General features: G+C 36.8%; 1 protein-coding gene across 1 annotated transcript in view; it reads left to right on the top strand.

The window, feature by feature from the left end:
* The window catches only part of NOL10 (nucleolar protein 10), a 53383-nt gene extending 30267 nt beyond the window's left edge, over positions 1-23116 (top strand). Inside the window, exons 14-21 of the mRNA XM_039715643.1 lie at positions 5356-5482; positions 6474-6553; positions 6732-6830; positions 7434-7523; positions 9290-9463; positions 9850-10097; positions 15398-15500; positions 19041-23116. Coding sequence (XP_039571577.1) covers positions 5356-5482; positions 6474-6553; positions 6732-6830; positions 7434-7523; positions 9290-9463; positions 9850-10097; positions 15398-15500; positions 19041-19160 — 1041 coding nt within the window. The 3' untranslated portion in view covers positions 19161-23116. The remainder of the gene's footprint in view (positions 1-5355; positions 5483-6473; positions 6554-6731; positions 6831-7433; positions 7524-9289; positions 9464-9849; positions 10098-15397; positions 15501-19040) is intronic.
* Positions 23117-24349: the final 1233 nt, after the last annotated feature.

The following is a 24349-nucleotide window of genomic DNA, read 5'->3' as shown; positions in this document are numbered from 1 at the left end:
TGCTAAATGGTGTGATTGAAACTGAGAATATGCATGCATAGATGTGCATTTGCTTTCTCCAGCAATTATATCCTGTTAAAGCTTTTAAATGCTTTATATTGTGCAATTTCATTAAAAAACAAACAAAATTAAGATATTATTGTTACTATTTGTCTTCTCCAAAGAATTCTTTTTTGTTGTATAGGTGAATATGTATGTGAAGTCTTTGAGTTCGATATATAAAATATATTTAGTTTCAAGAAATGATAGTCTAGAAAATAATCTCTTCTTGTTGAAGTGCTTTAAGTTTTATTTTTGGTTTTGTTTTTTAATGGGAACAGGAATGGATGAGCCACCTTGGATTGTGAAGTCAAGGCCTATCTTATCACAAGCACTCAGATTGTATGTTTTTCTTGAATATTTCAGACTTCATCTGAAATTAGTTGGTGGTTGTTTCCCATTATCTCCACTTAAAAAAGCTGTTAAGAGTCACACTCCTCTGATGCTTAGCTCAGCTCTAGTTTACAGTGTCTCTGTGATGTGTTTATTCTTGTGCAAGCATTACTGATTCAGAAATCCTCCTTGCTGTCTTTCACAGTCCTTGCTACAGTTTGCATTCACGTGTACTGGAATGCACATGGAATGTACCACTAACTCATTAATAATTTTACACAATACACTAATAATTTTGTACCTAGAGATCTGTTGAAGACCTTAAATATGTGTTATTTTTGTTGTAGTCACCATTATTAAAATAATATGGCAGTGAATTATTTAGTACATTTTTGCTGCTTACTAATGGTCCTAGTCAAAATGTGTAGAAGGTACCACAACACATAGATTTTTAACAAAAGGTTTTACTTCTAAAATGCAAAACAACAGTGATAGGCTGTATTTTCATGCTTTTTTTTGTTACTAGCTCTATCACTGTGGTGTGGCGTGATATGGCCTTACAGAGTTAATTTTTGTGAAACTGAAATTTTTCTGAATCTCATGCAGCCACAGCAAATAATGCCTCTGCTTTCCAAAGCCTCTGGAACTGTGTGGTTAAATGATGTCCCCTTACATTAAGTTAATCTTCTAGAGGAAATTCAGACAGTCTAAACTTTCCAAATTCTACTGAATAATTTTCAAATCCGATTAATGCTGTCTGTGAGCATTTTGCGTATTTTTGATTGCTAAAAGAAACCAGTGAAGATTGGGAGGGTTGAGTCTTACTATATTTTGACATCTTGTTTATTGCTGAAGAGTTTATCGTTGCCTTGTTTGAAATCTTCCAGGAACTTACTGTTTAACATCCAGAAAAACAGATTTTGGAACCTGTTTTTACTCCCTGTAAGAGCAACTGTTCAGTCACTCCTGTAGAATTGGTCTCAGAAACTTTCAAACAGATACTTAACAAAACTTGTCTGGATATGCATTCATAGTTGTTTAATTTAAATCTCTTGACATTTGACTGTGGAAGTTTTTACACATCCTGGGCTTCTTTTAAGTTGTTGAACATGTTCAGTACTAGTTAGGATTAGAGCAGGTTTTTGTGGCTCTAAGAGCTCTGCTCTGGCTGTCAAACTGTTAAGTGGTGATTAAAAGTGTACAAATGTTGTCTGGTCTTTCAAATTGAAGATAAGGAATGTCTGTTGTGGGCTGGGAATAATACCTATGCTGCTCTAGGGTTCATTGATTTTAGGAGAATTACAGACCAAGGATAGGATGACATTTTCTACAGAAGTGCTCAGGAGTTAAGCATGGCCAGAAGAACATTGTGTACCATGTAAGACTTGTGGTGCCACGAGATTACAAAGTCAAACATCTTGTAGAATAGAACAGAAGGAGCTGTGATTTCTGAAGTTATTTGGCAATATTTTAAAAACATTTCTCTGTGAACATTTTTCTCTTCTATTTCTTGGACAGTTTGGTCTTGGACTTGTTGTCCCTGCTCAGTTGCATGCTAGACTAATAATATTTGTGTTTTCTGTGTGTAAAGTAGAGAAGTATTCTAATGTGTGTAAGAAAAATTTGATACTAGGTGTCACACTACTAATAATTATTAAGTCCACATTTATACTTCCTATGGCTTGGAATAAGATGAAAGTCAGGGGTGAAGTGTCTGCATTACCATCGTAGTGGTAAGTTTTGCTGTGGGGAGGAGAGCACTGGTGTGACCCATCTGTCACTCTGCCTTGCAGTGTGATGGGACACTGAGGGACAGCTGTGCTGTGGTCACCTCCTGGGTGCTGTTTCCACTTGGGGAAGGAGGAAGGTTCTGGGAGGGGAGCAGAGCACAGAGCACCCCCTCACTCACTGCTAGCTGGGCCCTGCTGGTGGGTGAGGCTCCTCTCTTGATGGGCAAAAACATTTTCAAAGCAATCTTACTGACTTCCAGTAGCAGTTGGCAGAAATTGTCTCGAGAAGTGGTTATCCTACAGAAAGCAGAATAATAATGAAAACAGCAAAAAATATTCATTTGGTCACTGTTGGTGCTCATGTCTGGTCTTCCTGTGCTAAAAAGTATTTAGATAAAAGCTGAGCATAGATGTGCACTCATTTCATAATGATTTTCCCATTGGCTGAGTGCAACTTTTCTAAAACTTGCAGAAGAACCTGTTTGGTATATCGTGAATATTGTAAAAATGGTATCTGTCACTTAAGGCGTGCAGTTACCTACTTCATAATATTTTCTTATTTGTGCTGTGAATTCCAGCACAAATTACTTGATCTACACAAACTGTGCAGTTACCTACTTCATAATATTTTCTTATTTGTGCTGTGAATTCTAGCGCATTTTTCTCTGTGAGGTGTGGTAGATTTGTACCTTTTCGCTCCAAATTGTCGAGTATATTACTTGATCTACACAAACGGCAGAGCTTTGTTTTATTCTGGTGGCTTTAACAGGGACTGCAGCCCAGGCTGGTGTGCCAGTGCTGGATGACAGCAGCTCCAAGGGGTCCCACTTGTGTTGCAATGTGGCCCCTGCATGGAAAGTCACAAACTGGGGAAGACAGGCCAGTTTCACTTCTCCCACCTCGTCCCTGGAGGCCCAGTGCAGACCAACCCTGTCAATTGTTGCTGTTGTACCTGGGCACAGGAATGGTGGAGCCCTGGAGCCTGGCATTCTGGAGTGCTTTTAGCATCCTCGTGGGATGGCTGTTGTTTGACAGTGGACCATTAAATTCTGCAGTGAAAAATGCAGTAGCAGTTAAATTGTGTGAAGGATTACTATTGCAAAAGAAGGCCATTTCTTATTTATGGTCTTGTCATTGTGGCTGATACTGTTTGCTGTTTCTATTTTTTAATTTCTTCCTAAGCTTTAAAAAATATTTCATTTTAATGCATGAAGCAGAGCTCCTAAGGTGTCTTAAGAATAGGTAGGCAAGTGGTTTCAGCAGGGTGGGAGAAGGGGAAATAAGGTAATAAACATACACAGACATCTCTGTAGGGTTTTCCTTTCTGTCAGTTAACGTGTGAAATTTTAATAATGGTTGGACTTTCTATTTTTTCCTGGTATTCTGCCACCACTTTTTTCTATTAATTATCTCATTTCCCTTACCCTATGATCTGATCATCCGATTCACTCCACAAATGATTGTGGATAGTCAATTTTTTGCTTCATGTGTTTCATGGCACAGATTGTGTCCCATGAAAGGTTTTACTCTCAGTATGAGGTTTTACATATAGGAGAGAATATTCTCTTGTAATAAAATTTCAGGACAAGTTTTGTTAATTAGTAAGCAGCTTGGGAGGTTTTTTTTAGTAGTAAAGAGAAACTGCTTCACCTAAAACAAAATTGTAGGTAAACTTAAGGTTCTTCCACACCAGTCATGCTTTGTTGGTCTGGTAATGAGGCACAGATAACTGATTTCTGAAGTGGCATGAAGACATTTAATAGATCTAGACTGCTTTCTTTTTAATATAAAAGCTTGGCATTTAAGTAAGTGGGTTGGGGGGAAATAAATTAAAATCTGGATGGAGACAAGATGGAGACAAAAGCTTCTGGAATGTTGGCAAGAAATCAATCTGAATGTTATATATGTCATTTATTCCTGAAGCAGACATGGGGATTTTGGTTAATTAAGTAGGTAAAATGTTTCTTGTTAGTGACATCTTCCAAGGTATTTCCTTGGAAGCACTTGGCAACAGGGATGAAATATGCGGCATGGTAAAGAAAGTGCACTTTTCATTTGGCATGTAATGGTTCTCAGCTAGGGCTGAGATCTTAGGAAGATAAATCGCATTTAATACAGAGACAGTAGTGGACTAGAATAAAATATTTTTCTCTGGAGTGTTACAGGCAAGAATATGCTACATAGAATGTTATGGTCTAGAACACAATTTTACGGGGTTTTTTGTGTGTAGTTGTCTTCAAAAGAAAACTTCTGAATTAGAAGGAACACACTTTTTAAATGAACAGCATTATCATGCATTATCATACTGTTAATCACCAATCACATTAAAACAAACTATGTATATGTTAAATAAATAAAATCACTTCTAGTTGTTTCCATGATTGACTAGGATCTTAAAATGTTATATCACAAGCATTCATATGGTTGACTGGAATTGTTAACACGAATTTTTAGCAAACAAATCAGAAACCTCATTAAAAGTCCCACTATGGGATTTAGCTGGTCTCTTAACATTCTAAAATGTCTGCTGATTTACTCTAGAGAGAGAAATGCACTGTTAGATTTTTCCATGCAGCTAACTCACCTACTAAAATAAGACTGCTGGAACAGCTGAGTATGGTGTATGAGTCAAGGTGGAAAGGAATCTCAGTCAGAACAGCAGGAGGGAAAAGTAAAGGGAGCTGATTTTTAACTTGGGGAATTGGAGGAAACTTATATGGAAAAATACATTGATAGTACTACCTAATATTGTGCAAACAAATCCTTTGCCTTATCATGGAAATATGCAAGTGTTGTTAATATTTCCTATTATCTGTTTATACAGTCTGGATTTATCCCTGAATAAAATACATTAAATACATCTGTGGTGTTATAATTAAGATAAACAGGGCAAAGCAGGATTTAACATGATTGCACAGTGAACCTAACGAGTTCAAGATCCAGCAGCACGTTACAAATTAATTGCATCTGGTGCCATTAGTTTGTAATTTCTTCTATAATGTTTGGCTCTAAGCTTTTAAAAAATTAATCAGACTGGGACCACTTGAAACCTCCAGACTGGCTGGTCTCAAATGACCTAAATTAAAATAACACTTACATAATCTGTAGCACTCTTTGTTGGTAATGCAAGCAATAGGTTTGTGTTCTCTAAGTGCTATGGGATTAATTTGTTTGTAGCACAGTAGCCAAGAGCCTAACTGTAGGCTTTTTCTGTAAGAAAATGCAATGTTATAACTTTTCACATTATCCACAGGTTTTAGGACCTGCCCCAAAATGGTGTTCCTTCTTGGACAACTTGACTGAAGAACTGGAAGAGAATCCAGAAAGCACTGTTTATGATGATTACAAATTTGTTACCAGAAAAGACCTTGAAAATTTAGGTAAAACAGTTGTATACACTGTTTGGCTGACTACTTTGTTCAGTTTTTGAACATTTACACGTCTGATTATTGTAATTTCAATGTGATGTATGAGGACTGCTAGAAATTCACTGAACAGTAGTTTTCTCTTGTTTTCTTTGGTACTAATATTCCAGAGCGATGGCTCTAAGTTCTTTGGTTCCCAACCAGTATAACACAAGACACTTGTGCTTCTCAGATTTTTATCTCAAGAAGGTGATATTTGCTGATGTAATACATCTGGGAATCTGTTGTGCTTTCATATGCCACATGGAAGGCATAGGAAGAGAAGTTGGTTTAGTTGTCATAATATTTTTCAGGTGCTGAAATAGAATTTGGAACTTGCAGCCAAAGGCTACCCTATTTGAATGTAGTAATTTTCAGAAAATACAAATCATACTAGGGCTAATAGTTTTAAGAAATTGAAATACTGAAAATTATATAGCAGAGAAGGTAAGCAACCTTGTCCTGAGGCAGTTAGTCCTTTTTCTGTCCATTACATGGTTTGGTTGCAATGTTTTGCTCCAGTTTACTTATTAAAGTAAATACTTTACTTATTTACTTCTGACTGTGAGTGTTGGGTTTGGCGCAGGGCAGAACACTTTAATTAAAAAATCTCTATCACACTAAAAAAGGGATTATCAAACACCTATGGACTTTCAAAAAATCCTTTGGAATTCTTTGTGAAATTCTGTAGAGCATAGTGCATGTGGGCATTTTTTAAAAGTGCTCAGTAATGTGTATTATGACAAGGAAACTGGATCTGGTTGCTCTGAAGAAGCTTAAAATTTTTTGCTGGCCAAAACGATTCTTATTCCCAATTTTACTTAGTCTTGATGTCATGATTGTGACTGTTAGATTGATATTTTGCATTGGCAGTGTTTGTTTGTCTTAAGGAAGTAAAGTGGCTGGCTTGGAATAGAAGTTCTTTATTATGAAAGCTCTTGGAAATTCTCTGGAACTTTTTTCCTAGGCCTTGCACATCTCATTGGATCATCATTGCTCAGAGCATATATGCATGGCTTCTTCATGGACATAAGACTTTATCATAAGGTAACTAAGGCTGAATCTTGTCAATTTTTATTCGTAACAATAAAATATATGTGCTGTGGATTTTCTTCGTCTTTTTGTGGGTTTTTTTTGTTTTGGCTGGAGTTTTTTTCCATCCAGATAATGGGCTGTGTTCTGTATTAATGGTATTTTCTTTTTACTTCCTCCTGCTTGTTCAAAGGCAAAAATGATGGCCAACCCCTTTGCCTATGAAGAATATAGAAGAGAGAAAATTAGGCAAAAGATAGAAGAAACTCGTGCACAGAGAGTTCAACTGAAGGTAAATCCTAGAAATAAATAGTATACTTTGGGGAAAACTGTAAGAGTATATATATATGAGTAATATATTCCTAAGTGTATCTTAGGATGTAGTGACTTAGGATTTAAATCTGTTTATCATTGGATACACAAAGTAATTTATAGAACTTCTTGAATGGAAACATAAAATTCCCATGTGTGTGATTTTGAAAAGCTGATACCAAACTAAAAGAGCAAGTCTCATCTCATTTTCCACCTGAGCAAATAATCCACTGATAAAACTTTGCATTTTCTACTTCTCTTGTTAAATTACTTAAGCCACTGAAACATGATACTCTGGAAAGAGATACATGAATATTGTATTGTGTTTATAACTAGTAACTTTCTGGATTGGATCTGTTCTACATAAAAGGAGAAAAAGTTGCTTTTAAAGTTCTAAAGCTGATGCATTAAAAGTTAAAAATAATGTACAAGTTCTTAAATCTTCTCTAAGTGCAGTTGCTTTACTAGTACCTAGAGATATTTGGAACCAGTCAAGGGACTTCACTGCAACAGTTGTAAGAATGTGAAGCATGTAGGTTGCATGTGTAAAAGGCTAATTTATTAATTGCTTTCCTCTTTTTAGAAACTCCCGAAAGTTAATAAAGAACTTGCACTCAAACTGATTGAAGAAGAAGGAGAAGAGCAACAGTTTAGTAAAAAAAGAAAACAAAAGGTGAACTCTTGTTTTGCTGAATTCTCTAGCTGGGAGCACAGAACTAGCAATGCTTACAGGATTCATTTTTTTGTTGTTATTGCTGTTTGGCCAAAGAGATTTAATATACCATTGGTTCTGTTTCTTATAAACAACTTACTCTTGTAGGTGGCTTTAAGATGCATTAGACTGTAGCTGCAGCACAAAAAAAGACCATATAGTAACTTGAAGCTAAAAATTATTAAATACTCACTGTGAAGGTAATGTGGGTTTCACAGGACTCCAGAAGCTGGTTAATGCAGCCTCAATACCACAGCTCTTCAAATAAGACCTGTGTTTGTATTTGTTTTTAGTATTTTGGTGGTGACCATGACAGGATAGATGTTATCTTTAAATTTAAGAGACAGTTGCCTCTTTTTGTGTATACAGTTAAATATATTTTATAGAATAGCCAAAATAGTTTGCTTTTATGCAACAGGAGTTCTTCTGGATGTTAAAAGTAATCTGTTACTTTGCTATGAGAAGTTTTTAATTGAAGAAATGGGTAAATGTTTAATATCTAGTGGGTGGGGAGGCTTTTTATAGGTAGCACTTCATAGGTGCTCATTCTCACAGGAGTATAGCATTCATGACAGGCAGATACTAGCTGCATGTGATAAATAATGAAATCTTATGTGAGTAGGAAGGATGAACTAAAAAGATAGGTGGTGATGAAACTTAAATGAGAGTTCAGTAGATGGGGACTCATTTGTCTTGGAGTACATAGAGATTGTGTCATTAAGTGGACTAAATAGGGTGATGAAACTTAAATGAGAGTTCAGTAGATGGGACTCATTTGTCTTTGAGTACATAGAGATTGTGTTATTAAGTGGACTAAATACAGTGTATATAAAAATATACATAGAGGTTATTTTTCTGAAACAGTATCAGAGTCCTATGACAAGCAATTTATTTTAGGCTTTGGGATTTAATATTTTGCTGTGGTTGAAAGTTACACGTTTACACTGGTTTTGTGTTTGAAATTTACTCTTCTGTATCCTTAGTTCCACCCTCCTTTTCTTCAGTAACAATGAAAACCTAGTGCAGTTGGAGGATTAATATGCTGGTATAAGTTGAGCAATGTTAAAAAATAAACATTTTCTGTTAAAAAGCTATGTATGCAATGATTTCAAAATGACAGCAACTGGTCTTCTCATAAGATGAATTAGTAGCTTGAACTGTTCTGAATTCACCAGTAGCATAATTTACACTGAGTTCATTTTACTTTGACATGAATTAAACTGCCTTTTCCATTCTGTATGTGAAAGTAGTGAAGAAAAAGTGTTACAATATGTATAACAACATTTCCTCTTAAGTATTTACAGTAAAATAATAGTAGCATTACATAAAGACATGTACCCTTATAATTTGTTTTACATGTTGTAGACTCATCCCCATCAGGCAGTATATTTGCCTTGCAGGTACTGCTGATTAGTCAGTAGATATCAACATGTCTGCAGACTAGCTGGCTGAATGTATGAGAAACATTTATTTGAAAATACTAGTAATTGTGTATTTAAAGTGTCTGTACTGTGCATTAAAAAACTCTTGCTTACAGGTAGCTTAAAACAATCTTTGTTAAAGTACAATAAACATAAATCTTGATTTTTATTTGACCTGGAAGGATAAAGCAACTGGCATTTCATATGCCGGTTATTAATTTTGTTTAATTAAGAAAAAGTGTTACTTATTTTGTTAATGTCTGTTTCAGAATTGTCTAACTTGCTCATGCTTTGTTTCTGTTCCAGAATCTGCCCAGCCTTCTCAAAGATGATCGTTTTAAGGTCATGTTTGAGAATCCAGATTTCCAGGTGGATGAGCAGAGTGAAGAATTTAGGCTACTTAACCCACTTGTTTCTAAAATAAGTGAGAAAAGAAAGAGGAAGCTAAAGATCTTAGAAGAACTGGAAGCACAAGGACAGGTAAAATGTTTTCCATTTGGGTTAAGAAAGCCTATGGAGTTTTCTTTTCCACTGTTTCAAGCTTTCAGACTTTTCACCCCAGAAAGATGGAGGCAATGCAAGAATGTCTTATCAGTTACAATAATTAAGTGTAATTTATAATTTTAATCTAGGTTTTAGATATAATACTGGTTTTGCATAAATACAGGTTTGAAAAACATAAAATATGTAGATGGTAACAACTTTGTAGTATATTTTAAGCTTATTTGCTGTTACTGTTTTTGTTCAAAAGTTGTAGTTCTCTTCAGCTGTGTCTGTGTAAAAGCTGTCACGTACTCTAATAGCAGGAATGATTTGGAAAGAAAATTAGTTGATGATTTCTTATTTTATACTATTTTTGTCTGCAGGAAGAGGAGGAAGAACCAGAAGGAAAAGCAAGTGATGCAGAAAGTTCTGAGAGTTCAGATGATGAAAAAGGCTGGGTTGAAGAGGTCAGGAAACAGCGCAAGCTTTTACGCCAAGAGGAAAAACTAAAGCGGCAGGAAAGGCTCAAGGAGGATCAGCAAACATTACTAAAACCTCAGTTTTTTGAGATTAAAGAAGGAGAGGAATTCAGAAGCTTCAAAGACTCTGCCAAAAAACAAAAATTAATGAAGTAAGACGAATGTTCCTATTTTAATAGGTGGGGGTGGATGATTCTCAAGTATTTTCCTACAGTGCAGGCCTGCAGTGTTTTGGCTTGGAAGCACTTGCTAGTAAAGCTGCATTTGGTGATCCAAGGGTATAACTTAAGGTGACACAGTCATTGAATGCTTTGTTTTATAGATAAACAAATACAGTATTTAAAGTAGGAAAGAAACACAACACAAATGAGTAAGATACTACTGAGTCAGATTGGGGGATCCATTAGTCAGTGTTCCTGAAGTGCTGTTCTACAGGAACAGTGATGTCTTGTGAGACTGGTAATATTTTTCCACCAGTGTCAGTATGAGGTTAAGAGACTGGTTGATTTTAATCTGACTATCCAAAAGGATTTAGAATGCTACATGAGTAGTCCTTGTTTTGGGAGTAGAATCAAGATGGATCAGTATGGTAAAAGAAAAATTGTTTTGTTTGGGTATTTTTATGGCTTCTAGAAATTTTCAAAATCTACACTGTCCTTATCATGTCAGGACTTAGTATTTCTGGTTTTCATTTTACAATACAAAATACCAGGCTAGGAGGGTGTTTGTTAAATGTAGGTTTTTGATTTGGTTTGGTTCTTTCATTTCCTTAAATTGATGATCATCTGAATTAATGGATAAGCATGTCAAACTAAAGAAAGAGCACGTTAAATAAAAAGACTTGGCTTTGAGGTGCTCAGTGACTGCAAATCTCATTGATTTAGTTTTTTCCAGAGGTGAGTTGAGCCCTTCAGAAGATGAGATTTAATAGCATTTTATTGCTTGGAGCGCAGACACTCATTAAACCTTTCAAGACAGCCGCTTCAAAGTTCTTGCTGCACAGCTGGTGCAGAGCAGGATTTTGACTGATGTTGGAAATGGGTTGTTGGGCTAGATGGATCTCATAATAAACATTTTGGTTTTATTTAGAATGAAATTATACAGTCAAAGAAAGTGAATTATACACTGGGGCTGTTTCTTTATGTCACCAATGACTACTCTACAATCTAGTTGTTTTATGATACTTTCTAGGAGACACATAAAGAAACACTTGATAAAAATTCAACCTTTTAACTAGAATGATCGTGCAAAATGGATTTTTATGATTAGCAAGACAGTGTTCCTATGGTAGTCAGATGGTCTATGATTTCCATTTCCATGTTGTACCTGTAAGACGTCTTTTAAGTAGAAATAGTGGTATTTTATAAATAGGTATTTTCTAAATTTATATAAATATAATTTTATAAATTATATAAATATTTAAATATTTTTAAGTAGAAATAGTGATATTTTATAAATAGGGATTTATAGCAGTTCAGCAAAACTGCTTGCCATGTTTTACTTAGTTGTTTTTTATCAGCAGGTAATTTCACACAGGGATATTTCTTTGTTCTTTTTATTGAATATACCCACTTATTCTGAACTTTTAATTTCCTTAGATGTTTCCATTAACTTTCTTCTGATTATTTTTCTTTTTTCCTTTGTTTCAGAAGATGAAGTAACTTTAATTTTGTCAGTTTTTCTTTTTTGTCAGGAGAAAATCTACTCTGGGTACTCTGACAAAGTATTATAGGTTAAATTTCTTTTTTTTTACATTGTGATTAGGTTTATAGTTATATTTGCTACAGCTTGGAAGGAGCCTGAAACACTGGTGAAATGGCACTGTATTCTCAGTGCAAGTGAAACATTTCATTAAAAGGCTGTATGGCTGCAGACTATTCATATACTGTTCTTTTGCACAAATTCAGCTGCTGAGCTCTAAAGAAAATTCTCAAGGACACTCAATTTGAAATATAAAGATTTCATTTTGTTCAAAATATGGAAGGCTCAAATATGAAAAACAGTGTGGAAAATCAAGTAAATAAGCCAAGATAGTTGTAAGGAAGAGAAACATTTAGAAAAAGATATTGCAGTGTGACACAGGACAAAGTAAATTCTTTCATCTGGGTTTAAGGGAGAGAAATAATTTCTTCACCCCAGGAAAAGGAAAAGCAAATACCACAGACCTGTCCTGTAGATGAAGGAATATCTGTGATGACATAAACCATTAAAGACTTTTAACAGACTGCTTGTAAAGAAAGGAGAATCTGTCTTAAGATTTGCTGCTAATAGATACCTTCTCTGGTAGATGCACAGATAGGATATAATGTAAAAATGTAAAAAAAGAAAAGGGGAGGAATTTGAGGACACAATAGGATGACCAAAAAAATGAATGTGGTAGCATCACTTCCTTTGTTTTCCGAGTTGCTGTCATTGAATTGACTTACATGGGGTTTTTTTATCTTTGTCTAAGCCATTAGCTCTATACTCACTGATCCCCTTTGTGTTTGTCCAAGCATTGTTCTCAGTATGGAGCTTGGTGTTCATCAAATTCTTAGAAGAAATTTAAAAATCAACAGCATATCTGTTTCATATAATGCATATCTGATACCATTTTGTAGTCATAATGATTTAGCCTGTGTTGTGAGCTAACTTGTTTGGTTAGGAAGCATTTTTACATATTAGAATTTTATGAAGAAAATAAATAATGTTTTGTACTGGCCTTATTCAGTGATAAGTAGGCAGCATGAAAGTAATTAATTGAAGTAGCATACTGAAAACTGGAAATACTGTAGTGGCATGTACAATCTGGTGAGGCTGGCATGTTTGTCTTTGATTTGATATATCCAAGTTACAGGATGATGGTCTGTGACCAATATAATTAAGTACCTTAATACCTTCACTATGCATTTAATGGCTAGATGTTCTTTTTCTCTCTAATCATATAATGTTCTACCTGAGGAAACGGTTTATGACTTATATAAAACTGGGTGTTTCTTTTGACATGTTCCTGACTCAGCACGGCTCCAAGCCCAACTTTCAAAGCAGTGATGCGTACTATAAATTTCTTTCTAGACCAACAGTCTACACATTTTTCCATGCAGGAAAGCTGCAGAATTTACTTGTGGTTCTATAAAACACCTTGTTTCAAATCCATCTACGTTTAATTTTCCCCTTTTGTACTCTTACTCTTGCACAACAAACCTGCAACTCCTTGCTTTCTTTCCCTACAACGTTAAGTTTCCTACCCAGTAACTTGAAAGGGAACCATAAAAGGAAAGGATTTTTATCTATGTGCTAAGTGTTCTTTTGATATACTTGATGTCACTTCAAAGAGTATGTTACTGAAGTTAAAACATGTCAAAATCAAAAACTATAGTAGTCATATTTTATAAAAAGTTATGACAGTTAATCTATGTGTCTTCAGAGGTGGCCAAGAAAGCCAAGAAAAGCATATGATATTCCTTAGTATTGCTAAAGAGATATTCCTGTTTTATAGCAGGAGAAGTCCTGAAAAACTGTTCTCTTATAATGAGGGGGGAAAAAAAACTGCATGGGTAATTTTTTGGTTGGTTTTTGCATTAGGGCAGGGGAATTTGCTTCCCATAATGCTGTAAATATATCCCTTGAATTAATTTGTTGAGGAAGATGTAAAAAAAGCCAACCAAAACAAAAACCCCAGCTGTTGTTTGTGTATCAGTATTTACAGTTCACTATCACTTGAGGTCTGCACGCTTTCAGATCAATAGAGCCATACCTATGGGTTTTTTTCAGTAAGATTACAACCCCACAGCATGCTGCTACTATTTACTCATTTTAATTTTTCTCCTGACTGAAGCAGTGTCTAGGCAGTCATGCTAAATAATTGCTGGGTAGTAGCCATATTTCTCCAGTTCACTTTCAAAGGGGAGAAAATGGGACTTCACTTGAATGTAGAAATCCCACCACAATGTTGGTGACTGATCTTCTGCCACAGTTAGCTCTAAGGCTTAGCTTGTCTTTCCGATTCGCACAGATGGAACAAGTTTTTACATGTACTCTATGAAAAATATACTACAGAAAAAAATACAAAGTACCTAGTCATGAGAAATAAAGTAGTTCTTGACAGTAATTTTTCATTGTTAATCTGAAAAGTCTTTGTTACATAAAATGGCTCATTAGCCAAAATTCAGTGGACTTCAGAGACTTCATGCATAGGCCCCAGCCATGAATTCTTCATACACAGTAAATGCTCTTGACTTTGTTGGCTGCTATTTTTTTATTTATAATCTCTATTTTTATGATGATTTGTTTTCCACTTTAAAAATTGTACAGAAAATGTCTCTTGGCCCTTTTCAGAGAGAGCTAATGAGTATCTCAAATTGCAGAAACTAAGTTTGTTTACAGTAAGGACAATGTTTTCTAAGCACATGCAGAGTGTGATGGTACAAGCCATGTCCTATTCTCAGAGGGTCCTGCTTAACTCATGGCACCTACATTATAGGAGAAGGATGAGCCATGTTAGGAGTCCCAGGTGCCTTCAGGGAGGCTGGCTGATGGCAACACTGTCCCTGCCTGCCTCCCCTGAGCTGGAGGCTGTGTGGGAACAAGGCATTTTTCTGCTCCTCAGCTGTTCCAGTTTACAGCCCACCTCAACTGAAGTTGGCAACCATGATACTAAATACCAGCTCACAACCTGGAGCAACTGGGGCACATCCATGTGGCTTGCTTTAGGCATTAACTTCAGTGGAGAGCTGAAAATGGTCAGTTTTGTCCACAGCACCTGCCCCCTTGTCCCCAGAAATGCTGGAGCTTGGTGCCTGAGGGAGAGGCTCTTCGAGAGTTTGCTTACAGAACCTCAGTGATAAGCACTGGGCCCGAAGGCAAATGCTTCTGTGGAGATCCTGTGTGGGCCCAGGCTGTCTTTATCACTTTTTCTTGTTTATATTCTTCTTTTATTCAGTAAACTACTTAGACTGTTGTGGGCACAGTGTCCAAACAGGCATTTGGGCTTGGATTAAGTAGTGAAGTGATTTGTTCAGAGATTAGTTTGTTCAGGTGTGTAGTCAAGCTTACTTCCTTCCCTCAAAAGTGTTTCCAATTCAGAAATGATAAGATTTCAAGAAAAATGAATATATCTAGCATTTCTTTTTTCATTTGTGCAGTTTAATATCACCAACTTTTTTTCATATTTCAGAGAAAACTATAGTAATAGAAGGGTGTGGTTTCTTTCTTGACTACAATCATGTTAATTTTTAGCAGCAAAAACAATGAACCTTACATAAATTTTAAAAGTGTTTATACTGAAAGCAGTGTCTGGAGGGAATTATTTGAATTCATCTTTCTTTCTGTTTCCTCAATGTTTATTTTTTATTTATGACATTTCAGGGTTTCAGAGAAATTGAGATTAGTTCTGACTGCATTATCAACTTTTATTTAAAAGATAAGTAAAAAGATGGCGAAAATAGAGACTAATGTTAGTTTTTCTCTGCAGGAAAACTCTTGAAGATCGTTTAAAGCTTGAAGAAAAACTTGGCACACTCAATGTGTCTGATACCACAGTAGGCAGCAAACAGGCAACATTCAAATTAAAGAAGGTGAGCTATATATATATATAAATTTTTAAGACAATGCACAAGTAACTTTACTTTTTGCATGAAAGAACAGGAACTTAAAACCGTCAAGCAAATGTCCCTCTTCATTTCTTTATAAGCTGCCAACTCTCCAGGTTCTTGCCAAGAGAATGAAAGCCTCCGGTAGTACTCTGTGTTTATCCCGTATAACTCGGGCAACACTCACAAAATCTTGTGTTCTGGTGGAAAATAATGGCTTGCATCTTTTAATAGTTTATTTGCAGAGGTACCACCAGAAGTTTGTGGCCTTGCCTGACTTCAGTGCCAGCACTGATCAGATCTCAGCCTGCAGATCCAAATGCAGCTTAGGGTGCTGCAATTTAGGCTTTGTCTTGGTTCAGCATGTTCAGAGGTCTCAGCATGATAGAAGCAGAGCTCCAAACCACCTTTCTTATTGACCTTATGTGACACGGGTCCCAGGAATGAGCTCTGGTCCTATACTGGTTATCAAATTCCATATGGAGTGTGTAGTTGACTTCTGCCTATTTACCTTTCCCAAGGGTTTTGATTTTCCATTCTAGAGAATTTTGTAGATTGCATACAGGTGATTGCTTTATAGTGTGAGGACAGTTAAATAAATGCCTATATGCATCTGCTACTGCTGCAGTACACTTAAGGATTTTTGTACTAGAAAATTGCTTAAGAACTGAAGAGAGGATCCAATTTAAAAGCTGAAGACCCATATGAATTATAATTGACCTGACAAAATTTACTTTGATTAAAATTGGTAAACATCTTTGCTATAACACATTTCTTCTTACCACTGGTCAAATATTGTTCTCACTGGTAAAACACAAAAATGGCTAAGTAGTTATTTAATTGCCACATTGGATATGCCTGAAGAAAAAAAATCCACCAGAATTATTGACTGTTTCTACCTTATATAGTTTACTGATTGTTTTCTGTTTGCAGATGTCCTTTTTCATCTGTTTTTGATTCCTATATTGCAGGAATTTAATATGTGGTGACTGTGGAATAGGTTGCAAATTCCTGTGCAGGGCCATGTAGGATAACCTTCCTGGCAAATTTACCAACTCTGTAACTGATGGTGTCTTGTAGCTTATTAAATGGGCTTTGCAGGGCTTCAGAGCACCGGGTTTTTTACAGTAGCTTTAACTTACAAAGTGCAAAGCCACAAGGTTTCTTGCAGTTGGTGGTGCAGTCTGAAGTGTCACCTTTTACTGACAGATTTGAGAGCAAGGTAGACAGACCTTGCAGGAGGAAGACAGACACAGCAGTGGTTTGGAATTCCAAATTTACTTGATTCCATCAGATAAGATACTGCTTTGAGGGTTTTCTTCAATTATGGTGCTTCTAACACATATAGATTTTATTTTCCTGGCTTTATACTGATATTGCTTTATTGAAATATGTACATGGCAGTCATCTGCAATAAAACAAAACAATTTTTTAAAATCTAATTTAAAGAAAAATAATGCATCTGCAGTGGAGATATTTTCTGCTATCAAGAGAATAACAAAGTGAGACTTAACAAGTCTTCTCTTAAATAAACAAACTTTGTGTATAACTTCTGAAGTCCCAAGGAATGAACCAGGGAGAGCTAGGAGGAAGTCTCGCTATGCAGTCTTGGCACTTCTTTTCAGAGGATGGAGAGAGTTAACAAGCCAAAAAAGGGATTTTAATGTCACTTGAAGCATCAGCTTCTGCTTTGTGATGTCCTTTCCTTAAAGGGCAGACGTATTTAGGAGTAGGTGGAAAGATTTAAGTAGGGGAGAGAATTGTCCTTCCATAGGGTTGGTATCACTTCAACTCGTAAGTCAGTGGAACTGAGGCTGAACCTGGCTCCTGCAGGTGGGGTATGTTGGCAGCTCCTGATGTCCAGCTACCACTGACAGATCCAGTGATTAAACTGTTTGTCATTTATATTTCACAGTTTAGATTTCAGGGAATTGGAATATGGTTCTTACAACGTGGCAGCTTATTTTTCAATTTCAATATGCTTTATCATAGCAAATAGGTCTAACAAAATAGCAGGATTTCTAGGATATCAAAGTACTTATATTGTTGGGACAGTATGGAAGACTTTAAAACCCCAAACCTTTACAACGTGGCAGCTTATTTTTCAATTTCAATATGCTTTATCATAGCAAATAGATCTAACAAAATAGCAGGATTTCTAAAATTTCTGATGCAGATCAAGGTAATTCAGTTTCAGTACACTATGAGTAACTGTCAACATGAACTGAAGTAAGATTCATCAAGACTTTCAGAAGAGGTCTGGAGACAGGGAGAAACTACCTGTATTTTCAAATAGTAGGTTTCTTGTTGCTCTACTTGCAGTGAAAATGGGCATTCATAAATTTCATCAAAGTCTAAAAACCAGTAGCTTTTTCTGCCTTGATACCAGTATGGGCTGATTGCTATATTGGGTAAACTGGTTTGTATCTCACCTCAGCCAAAATGCTGTCCATGCAAGCAAACCTCTAGCTCAGTTTAAATGGTGTGTGAATGGGAGACTGGGAGGTGAGCTGACATGAATGCTCGTGTTGCAGAATGAGGTGCAGTGGGGATGCAGCTGCATCCACAGTGGTAGTTCTGTCACACTCTCAGTGCAGTTATCCTGAGCTGCTTGAAATTGCTCGAATTGCTGGAGTACTTTTTGACATGGACAGTTGCCTGAGCTTGGCTAGTTCAAGTCTGCAAGTTACAGTTTATGCACAGTTTAAAGGCACGCTTTAGTCTTCCAAAGAGAATAATAGTTTGTGGCTGTAAGAACCATTTCATCTACATGGTACATCAAAACATCTTCCAGCATGTTTTTTATTAAGGGAAGAAACATTAATAGATCATGAGCCACAGGAGCAGAGATTTAGAATTACTTTCATGTAGAAAGTCCTTCTAGAATTGCATACAGTCTATCAAACACTTTCAAGAGCTCCTAAGAACATGTTTTAGGAAACACGTATACTTCAGCAAATATAACTAATTGTTCTGTCTTTTTAAAATTAAATTGTGCAATATTAAGCCCGACAGATTTCAAGAAGCATTTGGACAATACTCTTGGGCTCATAGTGTGGTTCTGGCCAGGGAGACTCCTGTAGGGCCAGGGGTTGGATTCAGTGATACTTGTGGGTCCCTTCCAACTCAGCTTATTCTGTTTTGTTATTCTGTAATTAAACTTGAAAACACTAGTTAACCAAAGTAGATACTAAGTAACCACAAACTGGGATCGATGTTCTTAAGGGTATTTAAACATAAATTATGGAGTGTATTGTTAAGCATTGTTTTTTTTATCTGAAATACATTATTCACTGGTTTTTGTTATCTTTATGTTAAACATTTGCTTTGAAAAGCTTGGAATGATAATGCCTAAGGATATCTAGAATTAACAGTTACAGTCTGACACAAGATAGCATGAGGCAAATAACTGTAACATTTCCAGATCTGCTTAATGGAATTCTGACTTGATATATTGATAGTGGGACAATGAGGTGATGTGTACATTTACAGGAACCTGAGTCTATTTTTGTTTTAATATTCCAGTCAGAGCAGCAAAGGAAACAGCAGGAAGCTGAGAGACGGCATCGTCAGGAGAGGAAAACCCTTCGGCGCTCCGCCAGTCATCTCAAGAGCCGGCGTGGAAGAGGACGGCTATTTCATTGATTTATCTTGGGTTTCTTTAAGAAACTTTTTAACCTCATTTTTCATTTGAAAAAGGGGCTCTTTCAAAGTGGGACGCAGTACCAATGGATTTGTATTTTGATTCATTGGTGAACACAAAACCAGAACTTCCCAAACTTTGTGTTAATTATTGAAAAGTTTATGAAAGTTAAAGTACTGACCAAAGGACACTATGAATATGGTCCATTGTGAGCTGCATTTGTTCAGAAATCACCAGCAATTGGTTATTGTGTAACCCTGGATGTTTTCTATATAAGAATTTATATATGCAACAAGGCTGCTTGTCTTTATTAAACTTAAGAGTTGTGAGTTTCAGTTCCTGAAATCTTTGTGACTGCTTAGATAAAAGATCAAAGGTAAGTTGTTTTGTCTAAAAGCTTATCTTTACAAGGACACAACAAATTTTTCTGGTTCTTGAAGGATGACACACAGTTGTATTTTCCAGAAACTGACTTTGGCTTTATATTCTTGGTGTGCCATTAGTAGCACATGGTACAAATGGTTGTTGGGACAATTGAGAATGACTCTGGGGAACCCAAATCAGGCATTCTGTAAGGAAACCTCTCTTGCCACACCAGTGTACAAAGGGGAAGCTCAGAAGAGCAATCCTATTAACTTAGATTTTGTAAATACAAAACCTGATCCTGATGTTTCTACTTTGGAAAGCCAGCCGTGGTTCAACATAGATCATAGTGGTGAATGTTCACTTCACACAACAAGGACTTTAAGGCCATGCCAGTAGTCTCCTATGCTTCAAAAAAAGAGTTAAATAACTTTAAAAAAACCTTGAACCTAAGTAGGTCATTATTTAGCAAATAAATTAGTTTTTACCTTTGATCCTGAAGGAACCTTTTTATCGCTTTTTAAAAGCCTTTATAAATTGCCTTTTTGCTAGATAAAGAAACCTGAACTTTGGATCCAACTAGAGTCAGTGAATCTCCCTGTCACTGTAAATCTTTTTAAGAGACTCATAGGTTCTTAAGCGTTTTGCTTTATAAACCAGAGAGGTATTAATTTCTGGTTTATAAAGGTTTCTTGGACAGTATTTTTAGAATATTTGTAATTACTACAGTAATACAGCCTTGGTTTCTCATAGTCTGATTTGTTTGTTTGTTTTGTTGTTAGATTATAGAAAAATTAGCCACATGGGTAATTTTTTTTCTCCCTGACTTAATTTTGCCTGCTTTAATTCGTGGTTTTAATTATGTTGCTACCTTTATTTTAAAAAGGCCCTTTTCACCTGATATTTTCATCTTTAAAAACTTACATTGAAGTCATCACCTCTGCTCTTGCATTCAACTAAATGACGAGTCTCTCAATGCCTATTATTTTACCTCTAGCTGTCAAATTTCTGCATTGTCCATAAGCTTCTCCTGCTTTTTATTTTTGCATCTTCCCCCCGGAGCATGATGTTATCTCTTAGAAACTATTTGTGTGCTTACATCATACACAGGGCTATAGGAATGTGGAAAGGTTAACAGTGGAAACCTCCACTGGAGCAGTGGCCTCCATCGTGGTTGATGCAGGGACAGTTGGGACTGAGTGGACAGAACTGGCATTTTAAGAGCAGGAATTTGGCAGAGTTTGCTCCTTCTCATGGTGGGTCTAAATCCCATTATATTTGATCTAGAGCTGCATTGATGGTTGAAGGCATTTGTATTTTACAATGATTTTGTGGGCTGTCAAGAGCAGTAAAAAACTAAATGTGATTGATCTGCAGGGTGGTAATGTATAGAGTTTGAAATGGTTAACTTTCAGCTTAAAATGAGTGTATTTCTTGTGTCTTGAAATTCTTCTGATGGACTGTTTTAAGTTGGTGTTTTGCTTTTCATGCACTTAATTTCATAATGTAAGTATTGTGGTAGTATTGATCATGTATTTAGGTTGATTATGATTAAAGGAGTATGCTTTGTACTGGTAGATGGAAGGCAGTGTAAACTGCCCTTAGCATGCTGTTCATTTCACCTCAGAGGAAGCTGGGATGCACTTTAAACACCTCCTTGAGCTGCTGGCAGTGATCTTCCCAATGCACCCCAGGACACCTTTGGCCTTCCTGGCCACAAGGACACTGCCAGCTCATGGACAGCTGCTTGTCCACCAGGTCCTTCTCCACAGAGCTGCTTCCCAGCCGGCCAGCCCCAGCCTGTGCTGGTGCCCAGGGTTATTCCTGCCCAGGTGCAGGGCCCTGCATTTGCCCTTGATAAATTTGAAACTGTTCCTCTCTGCCCTCCCTCAAACCTGCTGAGGTCCTTCTGAAGGGCTGCACAGCCCTCTGAGGTATTGGCTGCTCCTCCCAGCTTTGTGTCATCAGGGAACTTGCTGAGGAGGATTCTGCCCTTCATCCAGGTCATTGATGGATAAGTTAAAGAATATTAAACCTTGGGGGACACTGCTAGTGACAGGCCTCCACCTAGGCCCTGTGCCACTGACTGTGACCCCCTGGGATCTGCCATTCAGCCAGTTCTCAATCCACATCACTGTTCACATAGGCACCTGGCATGCAACATGTTTAGATTGTTGAGACTGATTAAGCAGATTAACAGCAGGTTAAAGTTGTTCTTGAGCAGCTGTCTGGGGAAGATTGGAAGTTTCAGTAGAAGCTCGTACATTAATGCAACATCATTGCAAATGAATTAACTTCATCATGCAACCAAAGCAGGCATGTTTTACGTGTCAGCCTGGGTTTCATTAATGTTTTTCAGTCCACAGTTCATTTTCCATACTGCAGGAATCAGTCTTTATCCAGAACTGCAATTCCTAGAAGCTGAGCTGCTGCTGGAATCCTTTGTGACATTTAAGGTTCATACTCTTAAGGTGAAGTTTAATCAGATGCTGTAGCCTCGTGGAAACCCTCGTATGATTGTTTAATACATGTGAGAACTTAGTGGTGAGAATCAGATTTAAAAACTCATTATAAATAAATGTACAGATAGTGGTTAAATGTGAGTGAAATTCTGGTGAGATAAAGGAATGACCTAGGTCTGATGTGTCACCTGTGCTTCAGTACTTTTTTACTCCACAGATAATGTGATTTATATCAGTCAGGCTATTAGTCATTCAACAAACATTGAACCAAAACTAATTATCTAATGTTCTTTCCAAAATTCTGTTACCAAGCCAAGAATCATTCTGTGTTCCTGTGGCTGGTATATTGTCTGAATTTAAGAGCATCTACCAGTTTAAACAAAACAGTGAAAGAATTTACTGTACCCCACACTGCTGGTTTTGAATATCTGAACAAAAGAAACATGATTTTAAAATATTACCCTGCATACATAGCAAGTGTGTATATGGACATTTTTATACTTGTGGGGTTTATGTATGGAGTTTAAAGCAGGTTTGAGATTGTCAGGCTTCAGGGGGAGTTGTGAGAGAGGATGGAACAGTTTTCAGATTACTCCATCTTGTTTTGCAGCAGCCTTTTATATTTGTATTCATGTTTCCAGGTTTGAAAATGGGGAATATAATTTAATTCCAGGAAGAAAGGACCATATTGGAGATGCAGGAATACAATGAAGTAGTGCAGCTCCTTCCCTGAGGAGGTTGTGCAATGTCCACGAAAAGACTTGTGATGTTGGATTAAACATCTGCAGGTATAAATGTCTGTGTACTTTCAGGTGTAGTGGAGCCTTCCCTGAGGAAGAGGAATGGTTTAATGAACTTTAGAGGACCTCTTCAGCCTGATTACTCTATGAATGTTGTAGGGCATAAGGAGGAAACGTGTATCATTAATTGACTGGAGTAATTTTCCCCCTTTGTCTCATCCTTCCACTGAATCACTCATTAGTTTTATCTTTTTATCTCTTTCTTAAAGATTAAGTACTTCTTTTGGCATGTGTCCATAGCTAATATATTTTGTCTGATCTTGAGAAGTATGGGGATTTTAAACTGAATGAAAGCACATAAATCTATTAATAAATTTTACCTCTTGATCATTATCTCTATATTTCAAAGCCCATTTTACTCAACAACTGACTCTTTGTGTTGAACATGAAATAGTTCTGTCACCAAAATGAGCAATTTATAGTAAAACCTGCGGAAAATAATAAGATTTAGCACCACTTAGAGTTTACACACCTGGAAGAAAAGGAATTCCTGAATTTTAAAGGATCTTTAGGTCATAGAATCATTGATTCATTTGGGGTGGAAGGGACCTTAAAGATGACCTCGATGCAAGCCCCCTGCTATGGCCAGGGACACTTTCCACTAAACCAGGTTGCTCAGAGCCCCATCCAGCCTGGCCCTGAACACTGCCAGGGATGGGCAGTCCACGAATGCTCTGGGTGACCTGTGCCACTGCCTCACCACCCTCACAGTAAAGAATTTCTTCCTAACATCTAACCTGAACCCACCCCCATTCAGTTTAAGGCCATTCTCCCTTGTCCTGTCTCTATGCTCAGTACATGCCCATGTGCAAAGTACCTCTGCAGCTCTCTTGAGGGCCTCCTTTAGCTATGGGAAGGTGATAAGGTGATCTAAAATCACACCAACCCTTCTGTCTGCAGGATGAACAACCCCAGTTCTCAGCCTCTCTTCATAAGAGTTGTTCCAGCCCTGTGATCAAATTAGTGGCTCTCCTTTGCTTTTTAATTTGATCCAGATTCTTGATCCACATGGGGTCTAGTTGCAAATTCCTATTGATAAAGTGACTTGTTACTTTGTGTTGGTCCTGTAAGTGGCACTTCCATACAGAGTACTTGTGAGTATCCCCTGGTATGGACTGGTTTGCATTCATGTATCAGTAGAGCTAAAATAAGGAGGTTTTTTGAACAAGTGAATGAAAACCATAACAACCAAACCATCCATATTAGTGCAAATTCAGAAGTGTGTCTGCCTGTTGCTGACTGTTTTTCAGGATCTCCATCTTCTGTTCTTTGCTTAGTGTTTTAGACTATGGAGCATATCCAAGAAGAGAAGATCCACCTTGAGCATGTTCAGAAAGGACTAATTTTTATCTTACTCTTTGAAAAGAATTGATTGCTGAACTTCCTTTGGCAACTATATTTAATTAGAGTTGAAGGACAATAATTTTGCAGTAAGATCAGGTACAAGTTGAAATGCTCCCTTTCAGTGAGGTTATGTTTACCTATAGAGATTTGGGTCAGCTTACCTATGAAGGCAAGTCCTTGTTCCCAGTTAATTCTTCATTGAGTGGGGGCAAAAGCAAGAAT

This window comes from Passer montanus, unplaced genomic scaffold (genome assembly GCF_014805655.1).
Source record: "Passer montanus isolate IOZ18808 unplaced genomic scaffold, ASM1480565v1 scaffold34, whole genome shotgun sequence".
Classification (NCBI taxonomy): domain Eukaryota; kingdom Metazoa; phylum Chordata; class Aves; order Passeriformes; family Passeridae; genus Passer; species Passer montanus.
This window is presented reverse-complemented; position numbering and strand designations above follow the sequence as displayed.